General features: G+C 44.3%; 1 protein-coding gene across 2 annotated transcripts in view; it reads left to right on the top strand.

Annotated features, from left to right (window-relative positions):
• The window catches only part of LOC311119203 (arf-GAP with GTPase, ANK repeat and PH domain-containing protein 1-like), a gene marked incomplete at its 3' end in the record, with an annotated part of 85,181 nt that extends 59,874 nt beyond the window's left edge, over positions 1–25,307 (top strand). Inside the window, exons 10-13 of one of the 2 annotated variants that reach the window (XM_084193935.1) lie at positions 2,282–2,443; positions 19,656–19,810; positions 23,471–23,561; positions 25,081–25,307. In XM_084193935.1, the coding sequence (XP_084050061.1) occupies positions 2,282–2,443; positions 19,656–19,810; positions 23,471–23,561; positions 25,081–25,307 (635 nt within the window). The remainder of the gene's footprint in view (positions 1–2,281; positions 2,444–19,655; positions 19,811–23,470; positions 23,562–25,080) is intronic. The other variant, XM_084193936.1, reaches the window with a different exon arrangement.
• Positions 25,308–25,638: the final 331 nt, after the last annotated feature.

Genomic DNA, 25,638 nt, shown 5'->3' with positions numbered 1-25,638 from the left:
GGACACATCCACACTCAGCTCCTGTATCACTGCTTCCTCTAGCTGGATACATCCACGCTCAGCTCCTGTATCACTGCTTCCTCTAGCTGGATACATCCACACTCAGCTCCTGTATCACTGCTTCCTCTAGCTGGATACATCCACACTCAGCTCCTGTATCACTGCTTCCTCTAGCTGGATACATCCACACTCAGCTCCTGTATCACTGCTTCCTCTAGCTGGATACATCCACACTCAGCTCCTGTATCACTGCTTCCTCTAGCTGGACACATCCACACTCAGCTCCTGTATCACTGTTTCCTCTAGCTGGATACATCCACACTCAGCTCCTGTATCACTGCTTCCTCTAGCTGGATACATCCACACTCAGCTCCTGTATCACTGCTTCCTCTAGCTGGATACATCCACACTCAGCTCCTGTATCACTGTTTCCCTACACTTAGTTATTATCATGGCATTTCATTATTCAGGTTATTAGTTATAAATATGAATCAAATGAAGAAATGCCAGGTTGAAGAGGATCTGTCTCGTTTTTGTATTGACGCAACATTAAAGGAGTCTAAATAAAGATGCCGTCCTTGTCTGCGGCTTTTCTGCATATATATATTTTTAGACAGATCCTATTTCGACGCGCAAAACCATTCAAACGAACTCCGATGGGTTTCTCCCACTTTTCCCAAAGTATTTGCATAACGTCACAAACCCTGCTGCTGCGGTCATTCGATGGCAGTGGCATATGTTCTTCAGAGAGAGGACGGCGTAATGAGAGAAATAATGTAGTCTGAGCTACTGAAAATAGGCCTTTTACAAGATGAAATCATGACAGGAGCGTTTGATTCTTATTAAAGCGATGGAGACCAGACAGGCTGGTTTAGGAAACATGCATATAGGCCTGTAGAGAGAATCAGCCAACTCACACACACACACCCGTCAATCAAAGCCACCAGCATATGTCAGACACAAGCAAATATTTCTCCTTTCCTTAAAACGTATTTTAAAAATCTAGGCCTACCTAAGGCTTTCAGAGAGTAGGCTATAAGATAATGAATTGACCAGGACAGTATGAAGGGGACAGCTATGCTATAGTATGAAGATGAAACTGACAATCGTTACAATAGAAACAAATACATGCAACATGTCCATAGTCTATATTTATCAGAGACTCTGATTATCGAGGGGGAGAGTGTTGGAAAGATTTTTCAAATGCTGTGAGGAACTATTATAATAATTGTATGTAAAAAAAAAAAAAAAAAAAAACTTCCTGACTTGCTGTATGAGGTAAAGAAGCTCAGCTTTATTGATGGTGGTGAGTTAAGACTATCGGAAATCAGACATCCCCAAATGGGCCCTTTCCTACATTTGACATTTGCGAGAAGCAGGCCAGGTACTTCTATGCGTGCTCAGGCGTGTGCACTCTGTCAACATTAACAGGACAGAGAAACCAGACACATGAGGTGCCTAAATGATGGTATGAAATAACCCACAACTTGTTTCTCACAAGTGTAGCAGATTGTGAACCCTGCTAACAGCGTTTCAACTCCGAGAATGAGAATGGTAAATGACTGTAATTAATACATGCATTAACAGAAACTAATGTAACCAAATGACAGGGATTGTATTGCCCGTTTTACAAACAGTAGGCTACCACATGTGCATTCATAAAAGAGCATTGTGGGCCGACACTGTATAGCCTAGGCTACTATTCTACTTTGCGGAGATAGGAGGGCGTCATTTTTTTGTTGTTGTCTCGCCTAGGGCGCCATATCGACCAGGGCCGGGCCTGATCAGCGTTGATTAGTCTATAAATTAAGAAAATATTCAAATGATACTGTACCATGCCAGGTTGGACAGGATTGTCAGATTGTCCGTTTAACACAACATTAGTGCATTGTAGTCCTCAGTGCCAGAACAACCTTGTCCACTGCTGTTGAATAATTAATGAATAGTCAGACTTTAAAAGACTGATTTCATTGATTTACTAGCAAGCAATGAAAAGGTGTGTAAAAGAAAGCCCACACATCAAAGTGCCACAGCCTATAGCGCTCAACACCCCCGCGCATCTAGCAGATTAGTTGCTCCAGAAAGTTTCATAGACTAAGTTAGCAAAACAACTGCTTATAATCATTACTAAACACTCCCGCTATTAGGTTAAAGTTCATCTACATGAAAATAAAGTTGTTGTTTTTTTATCCTAAAATAAATAAATGTAGGCCCATTTGAAAGGCTTTTGACTTGTTGTAGAGAAGCAGTATTATCTAACTGTCTGTCTCCCTCCCTGTAGACACTGGCCTGGGAGACTCTGTGTGCTCCAGCCCCTCCATCTCCAACACCACCAGCCCTAAGATGGACCCGCCCCCCTCGCCGCACGCCAACCGCAAGAAGCACCGCCGGAAGAAGAGCACCAGCAACTTCAAAGCTGACGGCCTCTCTGGTACTGCGGAAGGTAACGCCATCTCCCCTCCCCTCTCCGTTTTCCAGCCCTGGTCCGCCTGCTGAAACGCTCCCCCTAGCTAACTAACACCTAGGCTATACACTAACTGGGTCCTAGGCTCTAAGCTGCTCTGCTATTGAGTGAATGAGTCTGGAAAAGAATGGAGCAACAAACCTAAGAAGCACAAAACTATGATTAATCTATTGATTTTAGATAACTAATGATTCTCAGTGATGGCTTAATATCTGAGTCGGCTTACCCTTTAGCTGTCTTGGACCAGGTAACTCTTTTAAAGAGATTTTATTCCAATGATATTAAACTGGATAAATAAATGGTACGATAAATGAATTAAATAACAACTTTGAATATGATAAGGCACTGAATGTTGCCGTAGGAACAGGTATGGGAAACGCAGCCATGTCTTCCCACGGGCCCCCTGACGTCACTCTGCCTGTGGAAGGGGGTTCTTCATTCTGTTCTCTCATTCCTCCTCTCTGTCTGTCTGTCTGTCTGTCTGTCTGTCTGTCTGTCTGTCTGTCTGTCTGTCTGTCTGATGTGGGTTTTCAGCACTGCTAATAGTTAACATGACACATAGTACTCTGTCACAATGAATGGCACTGAATGGATTGCTCTTAAACACACACGTTTACACAGATGTTTACTCGTGGATACACAGGTGTTTATACGCTCAAATACGCTGTCTAGGGGTATCAAACACACTGATGCATCCTCACACACACACACACACACATAACGACACACACCATTGTGAATGGGAGTGGAACAGATGCAGAGTTGGTAGCAGATGTGTGATGTAATGTGTGATGTAATGTGTAGCACTTCCATCAGAGGGAATCAAGTGGCTGACAAGACAAGTGCCTGTCTCTGTCTCTGTCTGGGGTGACTCCATCTCCTCTCCTGTCTGCCTGCCTGGCTGGCTGGGACTGGGAGGAATACTGAAGCAGATAGACCTTACTGGGAATGGGACATTATAATGTAGGGGCTGGATGTGTAATATATTTCACCTAGCTTGCAAACAGGCGGTGTTGAATGTAGGAAATTAATTGAACTTACTATGTGTGCTGCTCATGCGTGTTTGTCGTGAGTGAGTGACCTGGCGCCGTTTGAAATCATTGTAGCACCCAGTGGGCTTTATGAAACTACCAAAGGCGTCCAGAGACTGGTCTGTATCTTCACTCTTAAAACTGATTTAATATTCATCCAATCTCCTTCATAGTTAGAATGGCGCTGGAGGGAATAGCAGCCATTTTATGGGCTTCTGACCACCTGTGCTATTTTGTGTATTTTTTTGGTACGTAATGTTTCCGCCATCGTTTTCAAATGACCGAAAAGAGCTTATGGACATCAGAACAGCGATCACTAACTTCGATTAGGACGAGGCAAAATACATATTGATCATGCCGGACCAGGCTCGAAGGAAGAGGAGACAGTGCTATAGAGGCCGGCGTGCGGGATACATGACGAGACGACGTCAGAGAGTGGATAAACCGCCTCTACCATCCGTTCTATTGGCGAACGTGCAATCACTGGAGAATAAACTGGATGAGCGCCGTTCGAGACTGTCCTATCAACGTGATCTGAAGAACTGTAATATCCTATGTTTCTCTGAGTCGTGGCTGAACAAGGATATGGTAAATATAAACCTAGATGGTTTTTCTATACATCAGCAGAACAGAACGGTGACATCGGGGGAGCTCAGGGAAGGGGGTGTGTGTCTCTTTGTTAACAACAGCTTGTGCGCAATATCTAATATTAAGGAAGTCTTGAGGTTCTCCCCCCCTGAGTTAGAATACCTCATGATAAGCTGTAGAACACACTATTTATCAAGAGAGTTTTCATCTACCAGACGAGCTAAATACCATCAATGCTCGCTTCGAGGCAAGCAACACTGAACCAAGAGAGCACCAGCTGATCCGGACAACTGTGTGATCACGCTCTCTGTAGCCGATGTGAGTAAGACCTTTAAACAGGTTAACATTCACAAGGCCACAGGGTCAGAAGGATTACCAGGACAGGTACTCAGAGCATTTGCTGACATGTTCAACCTCTCACTGACCCAGTCTGTAATACCTACATGTTTCAAGCAGACCACCATAGTCCCTGTGCCCAAGAACACCAAGATAACCTGCCTAAATGACTATCGCCCCATAGAACTCACATCTGTAGCCATGATATGCTCTGAAAAGCTGGTCATGGCTCACATCAACACCATCATCCCAGTGTATTTATTCCTTTTGTTATAATTTTTTTCTCTCTGAATTGTTGGGAAGGGCCCATTGTAGGCATTTCACTGTTAGTCTATACCTGTTGTTTACGAAGCATGTGACAAATACAATTTGATTAGATTAGATTATTCCTTGTCCCCCCCCCCCCCCCACACACACACACACACACTTTATTCAAAAAATGTTTTAGGCCAGAGTGTGCTTCCTACAGCCCCCAACCCCGCACGCTTTTCCCGAAGGCCGACCATTGTGAGACGCTGCCCCAGCCAGCCGGCCTCTGTGCAGCCCCTTCGCCTCATTCGTCAGCGGGGCACTTAAGTGAAATATTATAAATAATCCACTGTATTGAAATCTTTTATCAGCTGTGGCACTTTCATTATTCAATAAGCGATTAGTTACAGTCTCCCAATTTAGCCATTAAGCACCGCGCGACAGCGTGGGGCCGCTCGACGCCTGTCACACCACGGCCCCGATGAAGTATCAGCCTGTCACACACACCCGTTATTCATGAGGTGAGGGGCCGGGGCGGGCCGCCCTCTGCTCCACACTGCTCCGTCCGCACCCTCACCGCTCCCTCTCCTTTAGCCCAGGTAGGGCCACCGTGAGGTTATACGTCACTCGGACTACCTCTCTTGCTCACTCTCTACCCTTTCATCTCTCCATCTCTCTCTCTCTCTTTCATCTCTCCATATCTCTCTTTCATCTCTCCATATCTCTCTCATCTCTCCATATCTCTCTCGCTTGCATCTCTCCATATCTTTCGCTTGCATCTCTACATATCTCTTTCATCTCTCCATATATCTAATCTCTCCATATCTCTCTCGCTTGCATCTCTCCATATCTCTTTCATCTCTCCATATCTATCTCTTTCATCTCTCCATATCTATCTCTCTCATCTCTCCATATCTCTCTCGCTTGCATATCTCTTTCATCTCTCCATATCTCTCTTTCATCTCTCCATATCTCTCTCTTTCATCTCTCCATATCTCTCTTTCATCTCTCCATATCTCTCTCTCATTCATCTCTCCATGTCTCTCTTTTCTTCTGTTTTCTTTCCCTTTCAGATTTCAGTAAATATACATAAAAAATATATAACATTTTACTCACCATGCTTTCCGTGTGTGTGTGTGAACTTAAAGGGATACTTCAGGATTTTTCCTTTCTTCCTGCCACTGAGCCAGACCCCCCCCCCCCCCCCCCCCCCCCCCCCCCCCCATTGTGCTTGACGCGTGGAGACCCCCTAATCTCTACCCCTCCGTCCCTCTTTCCTCTCATTTACATTTACATTACATTTACATTTTAGTCATTTAGCAGACGCTCTTATCCAGAGCGACTTACAGTTAGTGAATATTTATTTTTATTTTTTATACTGGCCCCCCATGGGAATCGAACCCACAACCCTGGCGTTGCAAACGCCATGCTCTATCAACTGAGCTACATCCCTGCCGGCCATTCCCTCCCCTACCCTGGACGACGCTGGGCCAATTGTGCGCCGCCCATGAGTCTCCCGGTCGCGGCCGGCTGCGACAGAGCCTGGATTCGAACCAGGATCTCTAGTGGCACAGTTAGCACTGCGATGCAGTGCCTTAGACCACAGCCACCTGATTCAGGTGTATCACTCCTTCTCTGTGTGCTCCGTCGATCACAGCACCACAATTAACTGTCTCTCTGTAAGCGCACCTCGTTAGCTCGTTACCTAGCACCCCCTGGTTACCTACACTACAGCACGGGGGTCCGGCTCCTCGCGGCGCGGGCCCTTTGAAAGGGGATCTGACCGCGAGCCTGCTGGAGATACCGAAGTTGGCCCTCAGATTCGAGACTTGGGACATGAAAGCCTCCCTGTGGCCCCCCTCAGATGGGAGACTGGGGACATGAAAGCCCCCGTGTAGCCCCTTTGAGATGGGCGGTGGAGATGGGGCCTCACACAGCGCAGCAGACCAGCTGCAGAGCCCTCCCTCCTGGAGTGAGAAAGAGGCATTCCTGGAGAGGAGAAGGATGTTAGTCAGGACAAAACGATCTGATATGGGATCAAAGGATCAGGTGGTTAGATAGCAGACTGGGTGATTGGGGGATTCATTCCACACAGGTTGTTGAAGAGAGCAGAAGTAGGTGTGGTCTGGGTTGTGACTGAAGCGTCTTGATGCATCTATCATTTAGCCCTTAGAGGGTAGGTGTGTCTGCTGAAACGGTTTGGTGAATTCCTTAAAATGGAAGATAATTCAGGTCACTTTGTAGCCATAGAGGTCCAGCAGGTGTGACACCAAAGGTCAAATTGTTAGAGGTCCCAGGTTGTTTCCCATGCAGAAGAGCAGAATTCGTTGGATGTACAAAGGACCCAATGTACAAAGGATCCACATATTTTAGACGTCACACACACGCACACACGCACACACACACACACACACACACGCACACACACAGACACTAGAGTGTGTGGGTGCAGACGTAAATTACTTGAACATATATTGGGGTATTTCTTTTTGATTGCTCCAGATTCCTGTGTGTGGAAAATAGCGCCTTGAAGGGCAATAAGGCCGAGGCTCGTACAAGCAGTGTAACATTTACACCTCACACACCCATTACCAAACTGTTACCTTTTCTTATGCAGTAGTGGGGGACCGGTGAATGGATGTATTTTCTCTTCTGGGATCGTTGTGTGACAAATGTTCTCCGTAGCCTCGGGGGATGTTGGGAAAATAACAGTAGCGTCAGCGCGGGCTGTGAGGGGGTATAAGCGTGTATTTAAAGAGTGGAGTATGTACCTCATTATAGGAGGTGAAAGCAGAGGGCACATAGTCCAGGACCTGAACAACTTCAGAGGGAGAGGGGAACATTTTACCCCTCTACCCCCCTCTGATAACCTTTTCTTAGCTTGTTTTTATTTTACCTCCATTTTTAATACCAATTCTATTTTACTTGTTCTATATATTTTTGGCGTTTCCATTCTGTGCACATGCCGCTGCTAGGTTGTCATGGTAAATAAGAAGTCTCTGTGTATCATCTTATGGCAGTACTGTTCAGCTTCAACTATTCCTGCTTCTTCTGCTGACTTTTGATTTGTCACGGCAACTCACCTTAGCCCCTCCCACACAAGTCCCCCTCTAATGTTCTGGTTTATTACACCTGACTCCTCCCCCTCTAATGTTCTGGTTTATTACACCTGACTCCTCCCCCTCTAATGTTCTGGTTTATTACACCTGACTCCTCCCCCTCTAATGTTCTGGTTTATTACACCTGACTCCTCCCCCTCTAATGTTCTGGTTTATTACACCTGACTCCTCCCCCTCTAATGTTCTGGTTTATTACACCTGACTCCTCCCCCTCTAATGTTCTGGTTGATTACACCTGACTCCTCCCCCTCTAATGTTCTGGTTGATTACACCTGACTCCTCCCCCTCTAATGTTCTGGTTTATTACACCTGACTCCTCCCCCTCTAATGTTCTGGTTTATTACACCTGACTCCTCCCCCTCTAATGTTCTGGTTTATTACACCTGACTCCTCCCCCTCTAATGTTCTGGTTTATTACACCTGACTCCTCCCCCTCTAATGTTCTGGTTTATTATACCTGACTCCTCCCCCTCTAATGTTCTGGTTTATTACACCTGACTCCTCCCCCTCTAATGTTCTGGTTTATTACACCTGACTCCTCCCCCTCTAATGTTCTGGTTTATTACACCTGACTCCTCCCCCTCTAATGTTCTGGTTTATTATACCTGACTCCTCCCCCTCTAATGTTCTGGTTTATTATACCTGACTCCTCCCCCTCTAATGTTCTGGTTTATTATACCTGACTCCTCCCCCTCTAATGTTCTGGTTTATTACACCTGACTCCTCCCCCTCTAATGTTCTGGTTTATTACACCTGACTCCTCCCCCTCTAATGTTCTGGTTTATTACACCTGACTCCTCCCCCTCTAATGTACCTCCCTTTTTTCTGTTTCTTTCTCTCGTTTTTTGATTCTTTCTGTTTGTGTTGTCTTCATTCTTCTACGCTGTCCTTCCGGTCTCTTCTTTCTGTCTCTCCATCTCTCCTCCTGCTGCCCATCGGGACGCAGCCAAATGTAAAGCATGGAAACTTAACCGCGTTGGTAGTCTGCGTAACATATACAGCAGCGGTGTCAGCAACTGGGAAGGTAACTAACTAACTGACTGACTGGTTAACCCACCATGAGGGAGAGAGTATCAGCAACTGGGAAGGTAACTAACTGACTGACTGACTGGTTAACCCACCATGAGGGAGAGAGGATCAGCAACTGGGAAGGTAACTAACTAACTGACTGGTTAACCCACCATGAGGGAGAGAGTATCAGCAACTGGGAAGGTAACTAACTGACTGACTGGTTAACCCACCATGAGGGAGAGAGCTCACACACCCAAGATGGCAGCCTTCCACTCCATGATGACCATGTGTCTCCATCTTTTCCCTTTGACCTGTCTCAGTGGACATGTTTACGCCTCATGGCCATCTGTGCTTTCCTCTGCCCCTCCTGTCCCCCTCTCACTGCCAAGTAAGGGAGACCACCTTAGACACACAGAGCATCCTGGAGCATGCGGTCTCTGGTGTCATGGATGTCACGGTGTGTGTGTGTGTGTGTGGGGTGCCTTGTGACTTCTTCCCCCCTGTGCTTCAGTGGTCTCCAACTTAACTCCTGGCTCAGGATTGTTACTGTATGTGATGGACAGCATCATAATCATGAGCAGGAAGACTTACATATATTCCATTGGCCAACCCCTCCCTACCCACCCCCCTTATATTATGTACTTGTTCATTAAGAAATACATATTTATTTATTGAGAAGCCAACAATTGCTGTACTATTTTCCAGGTTATTAATGCTGTGAAAGGGTGTGAATACTATGGGGAGTAATGACCTGTTTCACCAAGCAATACTGTGTGAGCTGACATTTAAGGCTTTTAATTTCTGTTTCCGGAGCCTCACCCACCTCCTTCCCCCTCTCCCTTCCTCCTCTCCCTTTTTCCAGACGCGTCCTCCCCCCTCATTGCACCACCCGAGCCCATGTAGCCCCCAGACCCACCCCAACCCACATATACCCTCTCTCTATTGGGTTACTCTTGCAGGGCCTGGGCCTAAGCCCTGGTCCATCTGCATGTGTAGTGCTGCCTTTCCTCTGTAATGCCTGTAAATGGTCTATCTTATATTTGGGTGTGCTGTTAAAGGTTGCCCGTGTCAGAGTTCACAAATTGCCTCGACGACAGCGCCACACTCTCTCTCTCGCTCTCTCTCTGAATGTGGCTCTCCCCTGTAGCTCGGAGCAGTGGTGTGATTACTACGAGTGGTGGGGCGACGGAGAGTGTGAGTGTGTGTCTCTGCGTGTGTGCTTGAAAGAGTATATCAAATAAGACTGATCTGTATTTCACATAAGTGTGCGTGAGTGCCCATTTTCCTTTTGAGAAATCTCAGGTTAACAGATAGCTTATGTTGTGATGCGATATGAAATCTAACCAAACAAAGGGCCTTCTCACACTGCCAGACATGTTTTAATTCAGGCTGTGGTATATCAGAGCAGTATAGGAGACAGACAGACAGACAGGCTGTGGTATATCAGGGCAGTATAGGAGACAGACAGGCTGTGGTATATCAGAGCAGTATAGGAGACAGACAGACAGACAGGCTGTGGTATATCAGGGCAGTATAGGAGACAGACAGGCTGTGGTATATCAGGGCAGTATAGGAGACAGACAGGCTGTGGTATATCAGGGCAGTATAGGAGACAGACAGGCTGTGGTATATCAGGGCAGTATAGGAGACAGACAGGCTGTGGTATATCAGGGCAGTATAGGAGACAGGCTGAGGCTGCCTGTCATGACTCATGACTCAGTGGGCCTCCCAGTAATAGCCACCTTATTTCAGGGTTTGCAGAGGAAAGTTGTGGGTGGGAGTGTTAGAATGGGGGGTTACACAATTGCACAGCCTAATGCCCTTTCATTTTTATTTTGAAATTCATTAATCGACTGGAGAATGAGGAGGGGGAGGCGACGGGGGTTGGAACAGCATTACTTTATGCCTCGGCTAGCTGGGCTCGGCTTTCTGCATTGTTGGTTTCCATAATTGTCAAACAACCACCCCCTCTCTCCCCCTCTGCAGAGAAAAGCAGGAACATTTAATTATGATGAGAACATTGTTCCTGACCCCACAGGGCTTGTCAGCGTTTGAAGGGTGGGGCCCAATCTCGGACGAGACGACACCACAGTCCCAGGAGCAGGGAGAGACACATCTGATAGGGAGAGACACATCTGATAGGGAGAGACACATCTGATAGGGAGAGACACATCTGATAGGGAGAGACACATCTGATAGGGAGAGACACATCTGATAGGGAGAGACACATCTGATAGGGAGAGACACATCTGATAGGGAGAGACACATCTGATAGGGAGAGACACATCTGATAGGGAGAGACACATCTGATAGGGAGAGACACATCTGATAGGGAGAGACACATCTGATAGGCCTCTTTAGCGACAGGATTTGACCTCAGCAGAAATACCTACAGTCTTCTACTGTAGCTATGTCTCTAAGATGAAGATAAGGTTGTAGGACAAGATGGAAGAGGTTATTTCAGATGAAACCTCTATCATGTAATCTAAAGACAGTCGAGCCTGCAACATCTGTAGTCTCTTTACCCATGCAGGAAGTTAAAGGCTCTTCAGGTTTTTAACTCATTTAGCCACGGGGCCCATCCTCCCATCCTTAGCCAGGCAGAGAGAGATGTAGGGAGACAAAGGCCTTTCATTGTGGGTCTGAACACTGAAGCCAGAAGGGAACTTCAGCTTCACTGGTCTCTGAGAGGAAGCCAATTAGCTAAATGAGTGAGTGAGGAGAGGAGTAAATGGTTTGGCTCCTCCAGCCTGACTCTCTCTCTCTCTTGCCGCTCTCCCTCTTCTCGGCTGGTTCAACTTTTAATCTTCTCCCAGGGTGGTGATCAGATCTCCACTCCCAGACAGAAGACATCACAAAGCTGTCAGTGATTACTAGTCTATTCTAACTAGTTGACTAGTGCTGTAATGTATTATTTGTGAAGTATATAGTGTAGGTGCCATGACACTCCAGAGCCAAAAGCTGTTATAACGCGGCTACCACCAATGTAGCTAGCTTACAATGACAAGAAGTCACTCACTACAAGATTGTGGTGCTGCTGCCCACACCGGTTCCTCAGGTAGTCGTATTGAGAAGCCCTCTGATTAGCGCATGCTGGAGGGCTGAGGAGAGGGGGCTGATTGGCTCTTCATTATGTAATTGGGCACCCTGTCCCTTCTCATTGGAGTAAATTGTAAACGGAACCAGGTTGGTGTCTGATCTCCCTCATCAGAACCAGCTGTGCCCTTCCCATCCTGCCATGTTCCTCCACTTCACCTCTTCTTCAATCCCTCCTTTTGTTCTTAACAGCTTCCAAATGTGACCCCGCAAATGAGACACACACACACACACACACACAATGTCAGAGCTTTGACGTTAATTGTGAAAGAGCCTGCGTCACTCTCTCTAAAACACACAGAGTCCTGATTAGCCCCAGTAGCCTATGATGGGTGAGGTCTGGGTAGCAGACCCATGTGTTCCCCTGTAGGGGGGGTCGTGATTGTAATGACTGACCTTTATTCTGGACCACTGATAGCTCCGGGTCCTGGGGGGGGTCCACTGGGGGCCACAGGGCCAGTAATTGGGGGGATATCCTGGCCGGAGGGGGACGGAGGTGGAGGGGTTTAAGAGGTCACTAGGATCTGTGGTACAGCTAAAAGACTGTTCTGCTCTGTCCCACTGAAAAGGGTTTTGACTAGATGGAATACAGCTACGGACAGAAGTGACTTTTTGTAGCAGGTTAGGAGAACTTAAGCATCAGGTTAGGAGAACTAACGCAGCAGGTTAAGAGAACTAACGCAGCAGGTTAGGAGAACTAACGCAGCAGGTTAGGAGAATTAACACAGCAGTGTAAGATAATTAACGTAGCAGGTTAGGAGAATTAACGTAGCAGGTTAGGAGAATTAACATAGCAGGTTAGGAGAATTAGCGCAGCAGGTTAGGAGAATTAACGCAGCAGGTTAGGAGAATTATCGCAGCAGGTTAGGAGAATTATCGCAGCAGGTTAGGAGAATTATCGCAGCAGGTTAGGAGAATTAACGCAGCAGGTTAAGAGAACGCAGCAGGTTAAGATAATTAGCGCAGCAGGTTAGGAGAATTAACGCAGCAGGTTAGGAGAATTAACGCAGCAGGTTAGGAGAACGTACGTAGCAAGTTTGGAGAACTTACCCAGCAGGTTAGAAGAACTTACGCAGCAGGTTAGGAGTACTTACGTTGCAATTTTCCCAGACGCAAGTCGAACATGCAACTTTTTTACCGTAGCTGTACACCATCTTGCCACAACCACTGAAAAGGGCCTGTGATTCTGGACCATGAAGGGAGTGGGTAGAAGCTGCCCCTGGCCTAACCACTAATGTTGATCCTAGATCTGAGGTTAGTTATACCGAAAAAATATATAAACACAGCAATAGCAAAGATTTTGCTGTGTTACAGTTCATATAAGGAAATCAGTCAGTTGAAATACAGTGCCTTCAGAAGGTATTTAGACCCCTTGACCTTTTCCACGTTTTATTTTTTTTTCTTCATCAATCTCCACACAATACCCCAAAATGACAAAGCAAAAACAGGTTTTTAGAAATGTTTGCTAATTTATAAAAAAAAAAAAAACTGAAATATAACATTTACATATAGTACCAGTCAAAGGTTTGGACACACCTACGCATTCAAGGGTTTTTCTTTATTTTCACTATTTTATACATTGTAGAATAATAGTGAAGACATCAAAACTATGAAATAACACATATGGAATCATGTAGTAACCAAAAAAGTGTTAAACAAATCAAATATATTTTATATTTGAGATTCTTCAAAGTAGCCACCCTTTGCCTTGATGACAGCTTTGCACACTGTTGGCATTCTCTCAACCAGCTTCACCTGGAATGCTTTTCCAACAGTCTTAAAGGAGTTCCCACATATGCTGAGCACTTGTTGGGTGCTTTTCCTTCACTTTTCCATCTCAATTGGGTTGAGGTCGGGTGATTGTTGAGGCCAGGTAATCTGATGCAGCACTCCATCACTCTCCTCCTTGGTCAAATAGCCCTTACACAGCCTGGAGGTGTGTTGGGTCATTGTCCTGTTGAAAAACAAATGATAGTCCCACTAAGCCCAAACCAGATGGGATGGCGTATCGCTGCAGAATGCTGTGGTAGCCATGCTGGTTAAGTGTGCCTTGAATTCTAAATAAATCACCAACAGTGTCACCGGCAAAGCACTCCCACACCATCACACCTCCTCCTCCATGTTTCACGGTGGGAACCATCTACTCTGCGTCTCACAAAGACACGGCAGTTGGAACCAAAAATCTCAAATTTGGACTCCAGCCCAAAGGACAGATTTCCACCGGTCTAATGTCCATTGCTCGTGTTTCTTGGTCCAAGCACGTCTCTTCTTCTTATTGGTGTCCTTTAGTAGTGGTTTAATTGCAGCAATTAGACCATGAAGGCCTGATTCACGCAGTCTCCTCTGAACAGTTGATGTTGAGATGCATTTATTTGGGCTGCAATCTGAGGTGCAGTTAACTCAAATGAACTTATCCTCTGCAGCAGAGGTAACTCTGGGTCTTCCTTTCCTGTGGCGGTCCTCATGAGAGCCAGTTTCATCATAGCGTTACATGGGTTTTGCGACTGCACTTGAAAAAACTTTCAAAGTTCTTGAAGTTTTCAGGATTGACTGACCTTCATGTCTTAAAGTAATGATGGACTGTCATTTCTCTTTGCTTATGTGAGCTGTTCTTGCCATAATATGGACTTGGTCTTTTACCAAATAGGGCTATCTTCTGTATACCCCCCTACCTTGTCACAACACAACTGATTGGCTCAAACGCATTAAGAAGGAAATAAATTCCACAAATTAAGTTTTAACAAGGCACACCTGTTAATTGAAATGCATTCCAGGTTACCTCATGAAGCTAGTTGAGAGAATATAAGGCAAGTATTGGAAACAATAGAACACTATGGAAAATATGGGAAACAAGGCCTGCTATTCATAGCAGACTTCGAAAAGGCATTTGATAAAGTACGACTGGGGTTTATATATAAATGCCTGGAGCATTTCAATTTTGGAGAATCTCTTATAAAATGGGTCAAAATCATGTATAGTAACCCTATGTGTAAAATAGTAAATAATGGCTATTTCTCAAAAAGTTTTAAACTGTCAAGAGGAGTGAAACAAGGTTGTCCACTATCGGCATATCTATTTATTGTGGCCAATGAGATGTTAGCTATTAAAATCAGATCCAATAATAATATCAGAGGATTAGAAATCCAGGGCTTAAAAACAAAGGTGTCATTGTACGCTGATGATTCATGTTTTCTTTTAAATCCACAACTAGAATCCCTCCACAGCCTCATAGAGGATCTAGATACATTTTCTAACCTCTCTGGATTACAACCAAATTATGACAAATGTACTATATTACGTATTGGATCACTAAAAAATACAATTTTTTAGTTTACCAATAAAATTGTCTGATGGTGATGTGGATATCCTCGGAATACATATCCCAAAGGAAATAAATGATCTCACGTCAATACATTTTAATAGAAAGTTAGCAAAAATAGATAAGATCTTGCTACCATGGAAAGGTAAATACCTGTCAATTTGTGGAAAAATCACCCTGATTAACTCTTTAGTATTATCCCAGTTTACCTATTTGCTTATAGTCTTGCCTACGCCTAGCGAACAGTTTTTTAAATTATATGAGAAAAAAATATTCAATTTTATTTGGAACGGCAAGCCAGACAAAATTAAAAGGGCCTATTTATATAATGAATATGAATTCGGAGGACAGAAATTATTAAATATTAAAGCATTAGACCTATCACTAAAAGCTTCAGTCATACAAAAGTTATACTTAAATCCGAACTGGTTCTCAAGCAAATTAGTAAGATTGTCTCACCCAATGTTCAAGAATGGCCTTTTTCCCTTTATTCAGATTACAACCACTCATTTTCAGTTATTTGAAAAGGAAATCATCTCCCAAATATCACTATTTCTAAAACAAGCCATAGAAAGTTGGTTGCAATTTCAATTTAATCCTACAGAAACGACAGAACAAATAATGCAACAAATATTGTGGTTAAATTCAAATATACTAATTGACAAAAAACCTTTATTTTTTGACAGAATGTTTAAAAAAGGTATAATCTTCGTAAATGATATCATCGGTAGGACTGGTGGAGTTATGTCGCACATGCAGCTAACAAAAACATATGGAAATGTCTGCTCTACCCAAAATTACAACCAAATAATTGCAGCCTTACCGCAAAAGTGGAAGAGGAAAGTGGAAGGGGGAGAAAGTAAGGAACTTGTCTGTCGGCCTTGCATTAAAGAACATAATTGGTTAAGGAAAACTGTGATAAATAAAAAAGTATATCAGTTTCACTTAAGGACCAAAGGATTGACAGCCGTCCCATATAAATTGCAAAATAGTTGGGAAGAGATCTTTGACGTACCGATCCCATGGCATAGTGTTTATGAACTGACACGCAAAACGACACCGGATTCAAAAATGTGAATCTTTCAATTTAAATTATTATATACAATTCTTGCTACCAATAGAATGTTATTTATATGGGGGATACAATCTTCCCAGCTCTGCAGATTTTGCTGTGAAGAGACAGAATCATTAGATCATTTGTTTTGGTCCTGTCCATTTGTAGCTTGTTTTTGGACACAGGTCCAGGAATGGCTAAAGGATTGCAATATTTACCTGGAGCTAACCTTGCAGATAGCATTACTGGGTGATCTGAAAAGTCATAGTCAATGGATCAATAATATAATAATTATTTTTAATTCACAATCTGTAGAAGCAATGAGTATAGAAAGGTTCAGAACTTTTGTAAAACATCACAGTACGGTTGAAATATATATGGCAAATAGAAATCCTATATGGATGGTGTTAAGAGATAGATGGGAGGTATTGAATGGAGTTGAAGGATGGGACTAATAACAAATAACAACAAATAATAACAAGATAACTATAAGCATACTGTGTCCATAATAAGTATATAGGTTGTATGTTGGGAGCTTTTGGGAAAGAGCACAGTTAGAAAGATATGGCATATAGAAGCAAACCTGATGGACATCATGAAAATGATCGGAGAGGTTGAGAGTAGAAGAAGTTCAGGAGCAAAAACAAATAAAATAGAATTATTGTAAAATTGACTGTGTCCATAAGGTGTAGATAGTAAGTATAGCCTGGAAGTAGAGGCCTGGGCATTGTTGTTCACTAATTTACCCCAAGTAGGGAAAGGATGGCGGGGTTGAAAAGTAATAAAGGGGAGTATATATATAAAAAACATGGGGGATTGGAAGTGATGCAGACAATTACATTGATGGAAGTTACAATCTACCTGCAATATTAAGCTGATCTACCCCCCCCCCCCCCCCCCCCCCCAAAAAAAAAGAGTGTAAAGGTCAAAGGGAGGCTACTTTGAAGGATCTCAAATATAAAATATATTTTAATGTAACACTTTTTTGGTTACTACATGATTCCATATGTGTTATTTCATAATTTTTATGTCTTCAGTATTATTCTACAGTGTAGAAAATAGTAAAAATAAAGAAAAACCCTGTAATGAGTAGGTGTGTCCAAACTTTTGGCTGGTACTGTAAGTATTCAGACCCTTAGTACTTTGTTGAAGCACCTTTGGCAGTGTTTACAGCCTTGATTCTTCTTGGGTATGACACTACAAGCTTGGCACACCTGTATTTGGGAAGTTTCTCCCATTCTTCTCTGCAGATCCTCTCAAGCTCTGTCAGGTTGGATGGGGAGCGTCGCTGCACAGCTACTTTCAGGTCTCTCCAGAGATGTTAGATTGGGTTCAAGTCCGGGCTCTGGCTGGGCCACTCAAGGACATTCAGAGACTTGTCCCGAAGCCACTCCTGCGTTGTCTTGGCTGTGCTTAGGGTCGTTGTCCTGTTGGAAGGTGAACCTTTGCCCTAGTCTGAGGTCCTGAGCGCTCTGGAGCAGGTTTTCCTCAAGGATCTCTTTACTTTTCTCCGTTCATCTTTCCCTCGATCCTGACTAGTCTCCCAGTCCCTGCCGCTGATAAACATCCCCACAGCATGATGCTGCCACCACCATGCTTTACTGTAGGGATGGTGCCAGGTTTCCTCCAGACGTGACACTTGGCATTCAGGCCAAAGAGTTCAATCTTGTTTTCATCAGACCAGAGAATCTTGTTGCTCATGGTCTGAGAGTCTTTAGGCAAACTCCAAGCGGGCTGTCATGTGCCTTTTAGTGAAGAGTGGCTTCCGCCTGGCCATTCTACCATAAAGGCCTGCTTGGTGGTAGCTGCAGAGATGGTTGTCCTTCTGGAAGGTTCTCCCATCTCCACAGAGGAACTCTAGAGCTCTGTCAGTGACCATCGGGTTCTTGGTCACCTCCCTGACCAAGGCCCTTCTCCCCCAATTGCTCAGTTTGGCCGGGCGGCCAGCTCTAGGAAGAGTCTTGGTGGTTCCAAACTTCTTCCATTTAAGAATGATGGAGGCCACTGTGTTCTTGGGGACCTTCAATGCTGCAGAATTTTTTTTGTAACCTTTCCCAGATCTATGCCTCAACACAATCCTGTCTCGGAGCTCTACGGACAATTCCTTCGACCTCATGGCTTGGTTTTTGCTCTGACATGCACTGTCAACTTTGGGACCTTATATAGACAGGTGTGTGCCTTCCCAAATCATGTCCAATCAATTCAATTTACCACATGTGAACTCCAATCAAGTTGTAGAAATATCTCAAGGATGATCAATGGAAACAGGATGCACCTGAGCTCAACTTCGAGTCTCATAGCAAAGGGTCTGAATACTTATGTAAATAAGGTATTTCTGTTTTTTATTTGTAATACATTTGCAAAAAATTCTAAAAGCCTGTTTTCGCTTTGGTGTTATGGGGTATAGTGTGTAGATTGCAGAGCATTTCTATTTATTTAATCCATTTTAGAATAAGGCTGTAACGTAACAAAATGTGGAAAGGTCAAAGGGTCTGAATACTTTCCGAAGGCACACTAAATTCATTAGGCCCTAATCTATGGATTTCACATGACTGGGAGCCAGGCCCAACCAATAAAATAAAAAAATCCCCACAAAAGGGCATTATTACAGACAGAAATACTTTGGTCTTTGGCTGGCGTGGTTACACGTGGTCTGCGGTTGTGAGGCCGGTTGGACATACTGCCAAATTCTCTAAAATGACGGAGGTGGCTTATGGTAGAGGAATGAACATGAAATCTCATGGCAACAGCTCTGGTGGACGTTCCTGCAGTCAGCATGTCAATTGCATGCTCCCTCAAAACTTTAGATATCTGTGGCATTGTTGTATGACAAAACTACACATTTTAGAGTGGCCTTTTATTGTCCCCATGTGCATCTGTGTAATGATCATGCTGTTTTAATCAGCTTATTGATATGCCACACTTGTCAGGTGGATGGATTATCTTGACAAATTATAAAATGCTCACTAACAGGGATGTAAACAAATTAGAGAAAAGCTTTTTGTGCGTATGGAAAATTTCGGGGATCTTTTATTTCAGCTCATGAAACATGATGCGTTTATATTTTTGCTCAGTATAGTTAGTTAGTTAGTTAGTTAGGGACACTAGGCCTAACCACTAATATAGATCCTAGATCTGAGGTTAGTTAGTTAGGGGCACTTCTGCCATGAGTTTGTCTGAAGAGTAGTGACAACTTGTAACCTGTATCTGAACTCAGATCTGTTTTCCTCACAATATTGGAACCTATTGTGCTAGCAGTGCTCTGTGTGAAGTTTGTTGTTTGTGTGTGTGTGTGTGTGTGTGTGTGTGTGTGTGTGTTGCAGTGCATTAGATATGTGTGCCACCAACCCTGAAACTGACCCTCTCTTTCTATCCCTCTGTCCTCCAGAACAAGAGGAGAACTTCGAGTTGACCATTGTGTCTTTGACGGGCCAGACGTGGCACTTTGAGGCCACCTCGTACGAGGAGAGAGATGCCTGGGTCCAGGCCGTCGAGAGCCAAATCCTAGCCAGCCTGCAGTCCTGTGAGAGCAGCAAGGCCAAGGTACCATACTACAATATTACAATACTGTTACAGTACTGTTACAATACTATACCACACTGTTACAATGCTGTTACACTACTGTTAGAATACTATACTACAATATTACAATACTGTTACAGTACTGTTAGAATTTTATACCACACTGTTACAGTACTGTTACAATACTATACCACACTGTTACAATACTGTTACAGTACTGTTAGAATACTATACTACAATATTACAATACTGTTACAGTACTGTTACAATACTATACCACACTGTTACAATACTGTTACAGTACTGTTAGAATACTATACTACAATATTACAATACTGTTACAGTACTGTTACAATACTATACCACACTGTTACAATACTGTTACAGTACTGTTAGAATACTATACTACAATATTACAATACTGTTACAGTACTGTTAGAATTTTATACCACACTGTTACAGTACTGTTACAATACTATACCACACTATTACAATACTATTACACTATGGTTACAATACTATACTACACTATTACAATACTATTACACTATGGTTACAATATTATACTACACTATTACAATACTATTACACTATGGTTACAATACTATAACAATACTATTACACTCTGGTTACAATACTATTACACTACTATTAAATCTAATCAAATGTAATTTGTCACATGCGCCCAATACAACAGGTGTAGACTTTACCGTGAATGCTTACTGACGAGCCCTTAACAAACAATGCAGAGTTAAAAGATAAGAAAATATTAGCAAAACAAGAAAAAGTAACGCAATACAATAACAATAAGGATGCTGTATACATGGAGTACCAGTACTGAGTCAATGTGCAGGGGTACCAGGTAGTGGAGGTAATATGTACATGTAGGTAGGGGTAAAAGTAAATAGGCAATCAGCATAGATCATAAACAGAGTAGCAGCTGCGTGTGTGTGTGTATGTTGGAGTGCCAGTGCAAGAATGTCATTAAAAAACAAAACAAAGGGTTCAATGCAAATAGTCTGGGTAGGCATTTGATTAACTGTTCAGCAGTCTTATGGCTTGGGGTAGAAGCTGTTCAGGAGCCTTTTGGACCTAGACTTGGCTCTCCGGTACAGCTTGCTGTATGGTAGCAGAGAGAACAGTCTATGACTTGGGTGGCTGGAGTCTTTGAGGTCCTGGATGGTATTACAATACTATACCACACTATTCCTCCATTTTGGTGTTCCTCAAGGCTCTGTTCTGGGACCACTACTGTTCACGTTATATATGCTATACTTAACTCAGCAAAAAAATAAAGTGTCAACTGCGTTTATTTTCAGCAAACTTAACATGTGTAAATATTTGTATGAACATAACAAGATTCAACAACTTAGACATAAACTGAACAAGTTCCACAGACATTTGACTAACAGAAATTGAATAATGTGTCCCTAAACAAAGGGGGGGTCAAAATCAAAAGTAACAGTCAGTATCTGGTGTTGCCACCAGCTGCATTAAGGACTGCAGGGCATCTCCTCCTCATGGACTGCACCAGATTTGCCAGTTCTTGCTGTGAGATGTTACCCCACTCTTCCACCAAGGCACCTGCAAGTTCCCGGACATTTCTGAGGGGAATGGCCCTAGACCTCACCCTCCGATCCTACAGGTCCCAGACGTGCTCAATGGGATTGAGATCAGGGCTCTCCGCTGGCAGAACACCGACATTCCTGTCTTGCAGGAAATCACTCACAGAACTAACAGTATGGCTGGGGGCATTGTCATGCTAGAGGGTCATGTCAGGATGAGCCTGCAGGAAGGGTACCACATGAGGGAGGAGGATGTCTTCTGTGTAACGCACAGCGTTGAGATTGCCTGCAATGACAACAAGCTCAGTCCGATGATGCTGTGACACACCGCCCCAAACCATGACTGACCCTCCACCTCCAAATCAATCCCGCTCCAGAGTACAGGCCTCAGTGTAACGCTCATTCCTTCGACGATAAACGCGAATCCGACCATCACCCCTGGTGAGACAAAACCGTGACTCGTCAGTGAAGAGCACTTTTTGCCAGTCCTGTCTGGTCCAGTGACGGCGGGTTTGTTCCCATAGGCGACGTTGTTGCTGGTGATGTCTGGTGAGGACCTGCCTTACAACAGGCCTACAAGCCCTCAGTCCAGCCTCTCTCAGCCTATAGCAGCCAGTCTGAGCACTGATGGAGGGATTGTGCGTTCCTGATCTAACTCGGGCAGTTGTTGTTGCCGCCATCCTGTACCTGTCCCGCAGGTGTGATGTTCGGATGTACCGATCCTGTGCAGGTGTTGTTACACGTGGTCTGCCACTGCGAGGACGATCAGCTGTCCGTCCTGTCTCCCTGTAGCGCTGTCTTAGGCGTCTCACAGTATGGACATTGCAATTTATTGCCCTGGCCACATCTGCAGTCCTCATGCCTCCTTGCAGCATGCCTAAGGCACGTTCACGCAGATGAGCAGGGACCCTGGGCATCTTTCTTTTGGTGTTTTTCAAAGTCAGTAGAAAGGCCTCTTTAGTGTCCTAAGTTTTCATAACTGTGACCTTAATTATAATAAAATAATATAATATGCCATTTAGCAGACGCTTTTATCCAAAGCGACTTAGTCATGCGTGCATACATTTTTACGTATGGGTGGTCCCGGGGATCGAACCCACTACCCTGGCGTTACAAGTGCCATGCTCTACCAATTGAGCCACAGAGGACCTACCATCTGTAAGCTGTTAGTGTCTTAACGACCGTTCCGCAGGTGCATGTTCATGAATTGTTTATGGTTCATTGAACAAGCATAGGAAACAGTGTTTAAACCCTTTACAATGAAGATCTGTGAAGTTATTTGGATTTTTACGAATTATCTTTGAAAGACAGGGTCCTGAAAAAGTGACGTTTCTTTTTTTGCTGAGTTTATATCACACTATGACAATATACTATATCACACTATTACAATACTGTACTGTATTCTTACAATACTATACCAGACTATACATCCATGCAACTCAACAACTGTTTTAATAGGAACGGTTGGGATTAGCATTGTATACACACCCTCGTATAGGCCTATTCACGCGCGCACACACACACACTCATTCCCACACACACACACACTTGCTCAACCCCCAAACACACACACACAAATAATTACAAATGGCAATTACTGTAAGTGTAATGTAGCTGTAGTGGTTCCGTTGCCCTCCAGTAGCGTACTGGACCAGGCCGGGCAGCAGCAGCCGACTCTGAGCCAGCCAGCCCTCTGTTCTGTTGACGCCCCGGGCCTCAGAGGAACAATGGCACTGTAGAATACCTTCCATTGTCTCCACGCCACCTTCATTCTGTTTGTTTGCTGTGTGATTTATTCTTACAGAAACACACACATTCTCTTGCTTCCTTTTCCTGGAAACAAATCTAAATGAGTTTGTGTGATGAACATGGTGTGTGTGTGTGTCTAGGTTAGTGACTGTGTATGCTATTATAGCCATGCATATAGGGCCTTCTGTAGCTCAGTTGGTAGAGCATGGCGCTTGCAACGCCAGGGTTGTGGGGTCGATTCCCACGGGGGGCCAGTATGAAAAATGTATGCACTCACTAACTGTAAGTTGCTCTGGATAAGAGCGTCTGCTAAATGACTAAAATGTAAAATGTAAATAACAATGTCAGTTGGATTGTTTTCCTACAGTCACGTCTGACCAGCCAGTCTGAGGCCATGGCCTTACAGAATGTGAGGAGCCTGAGAGGGAACTCTCGCTGTGTGGACTGTGAGGCCCAGAGTGAGTCACAACCATCTATCTATCTTACCTCTGCTAGCTAACAACAGTGTACCTCCCATCTAATCCTTCAGTAATACCTGCTCTGTCTCCTTCACCTCCCATCTAATCCTTCAGTAATACCTGCTCTGTCTCCTTCACCTCCCATCTAATCCTTCAGTAATACCTACTCTGTCTCCTTCACCTCCCATCTAATCCTTCAGTAATACCTGCTCTGTCTCCTTCACCTCCCATCTAATCCTTCAGTAATACCTTCCCTGTCTCCTTCACCTCCCATCTAATCCTTCAGTAATACCTACTCTGTCTCCTTCACCTCCCATCTAATCCTTCAGTAATACCTTCCCTGTCTCCTTCACCTCCCATCTAATCCTTCAGTAATACCTTCTCTGTTTCCTTCTCCTCCCATCTAATCCTTCAGTAATACCTGCTCTGTCTCCTTCACCTCCCATCTAATCCTTCAGTAATACCTGCTCTGTCTCCTTCACCTCCCATCTAATCCTTCAGTAATACCTTCTCTGTCTCCTTCACCTCCCATATAATCCTTCAGTAATACCTGCTCTGTCTCCTTCACCTCCCATCTAATCCTTCAGTAATACCTTCCCTGTCTCCTTCACCTCCCATCTAATCCTTCAGTAATACATTCCCTGTCTCCTTCACCTCCCATCTAATCCTTCAGTAATACCTGCTCTGTCTCCTTCACCTCCCATCTAATCCAGTAATACCTTCCCTGTCTCCTTCACCTCCCATCTAATCCTTCAGTAATACCTGCTCTGTCTCCTTCACCTCCCATCTTTCAGTAATACCTGCTCTGTCTCCTTCACCTCCCATCTAATCCTTCAGTAATACCTGCTCTGTCTCCTTCACCTCCCATCTAATCCTTCAGTAATACCTGCTCTGTCTCCTTCAACTCCCATCTAATCCTTCAGTAATACCTGCTCTGTCTCCTTCACCTCCCATCTAATCCTTCAGTAATACCTTCCCTGTCTCCTTCACCTCCCATCTTTCAGTAATACCTTCCCTGTCTCCTTCACCTCCCATCTAATCCTTCAGTAATACCTGCTCTGTCTCCTTCACCTCCCATCTAATCCTTCAGTAATACCTTCTCTGTCTCCTTCACCTCCCATCTATCCTTCAGTAATACCTTCCCTGTCTCCTTCACCTCCCATCTAATCCTTCAGTAATACCTTCCCTGTCTCCTTCACCTCCCATCTAATCCTTCAGTAATACCTTCCCTGTCTCCTTCACCTCCCATCTTTCAGTAATACCTTCCCTGTCTCCTTCACCTCCCATCTAATCCTTCAGTAATAACTGCTCTGTCTCCTTCACCTCCCATCTAATCCTTCACTAACACGGTATTTGGTATTGATTGATTGATTTTATTAGGCAGGTCAAAAAACTATAATACGTTTTATTATTGTGTCCATTATTCTATGACTTTTTGAATCCTTTTGCAAATATAATGTCTTGTGGATTCAAATTAAATATCTGAAATGTGTGTCGTCTCTCTGTCTCTCCCTCCCAGACCCCGACTGGGCCAGTCTGAACCTGGGAGCGTTGATCTGTATCGAGTGTTCAGGAATCCACAGGAACCTGGGGACCCACCTATCTCGTGTTCGGTCCCTTGACCTGGATGAGTGGCCCCTGGAGCTCCTCAAGGTCATGACCTCTATAGGCAACGAGCTGGCCAATGGCGTGTGGGAGGGCAACGCACAGGGACACCTCAAACCAGCGCCCGACGCCACCAGGTAGGGGGCGCACTCCAGTCTCTTTGTCTCTGTCTGTTTCCTCTCCTTGCTTCTCTCCTCTCTCCCTCTCTCTCTCTCTCTCTCTCTCTCTCTCTCTCTCTCTCTCTCTCTCTCTCTCTCTCTCTCTCTCTCTCTCTCTCTCTCTCTCTGTCTCTGTCTCTCTCTCCTCTCTCTCTCTCTCCTCTCTCCCTCCTCTCTCTCTCTCTCTCTCTGTGTGTCTCTCTCCTCTCTCTCTCTGTCTCTCCTCTCTCTCTCTCTCTCTCTCTCTCTCTGTCTCTCTCTCTCTCTCTGTGTCTCTCTCTCTCTCTGTGTCTCTCTCCCTCTCTCTCTCTCTC

This window comes from Coregonus lavaretus (genome assembly GCF_964263955.1).
Source record: "Coregonus lavaretus genome assembly, contig: HAP1_SCAFFOLD_2123, whole genome shotgun sequence".
Taxonomy (NCBI): domain Eukaryota; kingdom Metazoa; phylum Chordata; class Actinopteri; order Salmoniformes; family Salmonidae; genus Coregonus; species Coregonus lavaretus.
Note: the sequence above shows the minus strand (reverse complement) of the source record. Positions and strands in the feature narration are given on the sequence as shown.